At 38.5% G+C, this 1170-nt stretch overlaps 1 protein-coding gene across 1 annotated transcript in view; it reads left to right on the top strand.

The window, feature by feature from the left end:
• Positions 1-1170, top strand: part of pals1b (protein associated with LIN7 1, MAGUK p55 family member b) — a gene marked incomplete in the record, with an annotated part of 27567 nt that overhangs the window by 9415 nt on the left and 16982 nt on the right. Inside the window, 1 exon segment of the mRNA XM_014015479.1 lies at positions 651-859. Coding sequence (XP_013870933.1) covers positions 651-859 — 209 coding nt within the window.

The following is a 1170-nucleotide window of genomic DNA, read 5'->3' as shown; positions in this document are numbered from 1 at the left end:
GTGTATATATATATATATATATATATATACATGTAGATGTATATGGGCATACTTTAGCACATTTTATTCTTTTATTCTTTCTATTTCTTTTAATGTGTACTTGCACTGATCTAATCTCGTTATGCACGTGTGTAAAGACAATAAAGGCATTCTATTCTATTCTATTCTATATAGTGCAGACACTTTATTATTGCTACGAAGAATGTACATCTGAACTGCAAACCCTGTTTTTTATTGCAGCAGAATTGAACTTTGTTACAGGATTACCTGTTTTCACTGAGGCTAAGCAGCAGGGAAAGCCCCCTTTGCCTATGAACGTTTCTAATTTAACGCCTGGTCAATTTTTATTGTTTATGGTATTAAACTCATTTACAATTTTTAATTTAGGCTGTAAAAAATCTACCTCATAAATGTGGATTTCCATTAGAGTTTATGTGAGTTTTTCTCTAAACTAAAAGTCTTCCTGTACTGAGTTGTGTTATATCAATACAGATAATTGTTTAGGTTGTACTCGGGGATTGTTTGATAAATAATCATCAGATTAGGCTGTAAAAGCATCCTCTACATCTGTAAGGATGAAATGTTGATTGATTTCTGTGTTTGTTTTCCTAATTATGCCTCTTTTTTTTTTTGATCTGCTTGTTTGTCAGAACTGGAGGACTTACTGCAGGCGCTGAAATGGGTGCAGAACTGTTTGCATGATGCTCAGAGCCAGCAGGACGTGGAGCTCATAATGCAGCTCCTAGCCAAGGAGGAGTTCAGGAACGCCTACACGATCTACTCCGCTATGTCCCAGCAGATGAGCCGAGTCAGTCCCACATCGCCCCTCACATCACAAGCACAGGACCTGTGCCAGGAGGTACGCAGACTTGTTCTGTTTCATGGAGTTTATACTGCTTATGTTAATCTGTCAGAACTGTTTACCTTTTAGAGCCGACTGGCCTTAAAATACACAAAAAAAGGCTTTTAATGCAATCATTTTTACGGGTGGTGACCTACATTTTGCTCTCAGAGTAACTTTTTTGCTCGGAGCTTTAGAATCAACATGTCTGTGTTAGCAAAATATCACATGAACCACTAGACCAGGGGTCTGCAACCTGCGGCTCTGGGGCCACATGTGGCTCTTTGGTCCCTCTGCAGTGGCTCTTTGAAAATGTGAAAAAACATAAC

This window comes from Austrofundulus limnaeus, unplaced genomic scaffold (genome assembly GCF_001266775.1).
Source record: "Austrofundulus limnaeus strain Quisiro unplaced genomic scaffold, Austrofundulus_limnaeus-1.0 Scaffold129, whole genome shotgun sequence".
NCBI lineage: Eukaryota > Metazoa > Chordata > Actinopteri > Cyprinodontiformes > Rivulidae > Austrofundulus > Austrofundulus limnaeus.
This window is presented reverse-complemented; position numbering and strand designations above follow the sequence as displayed.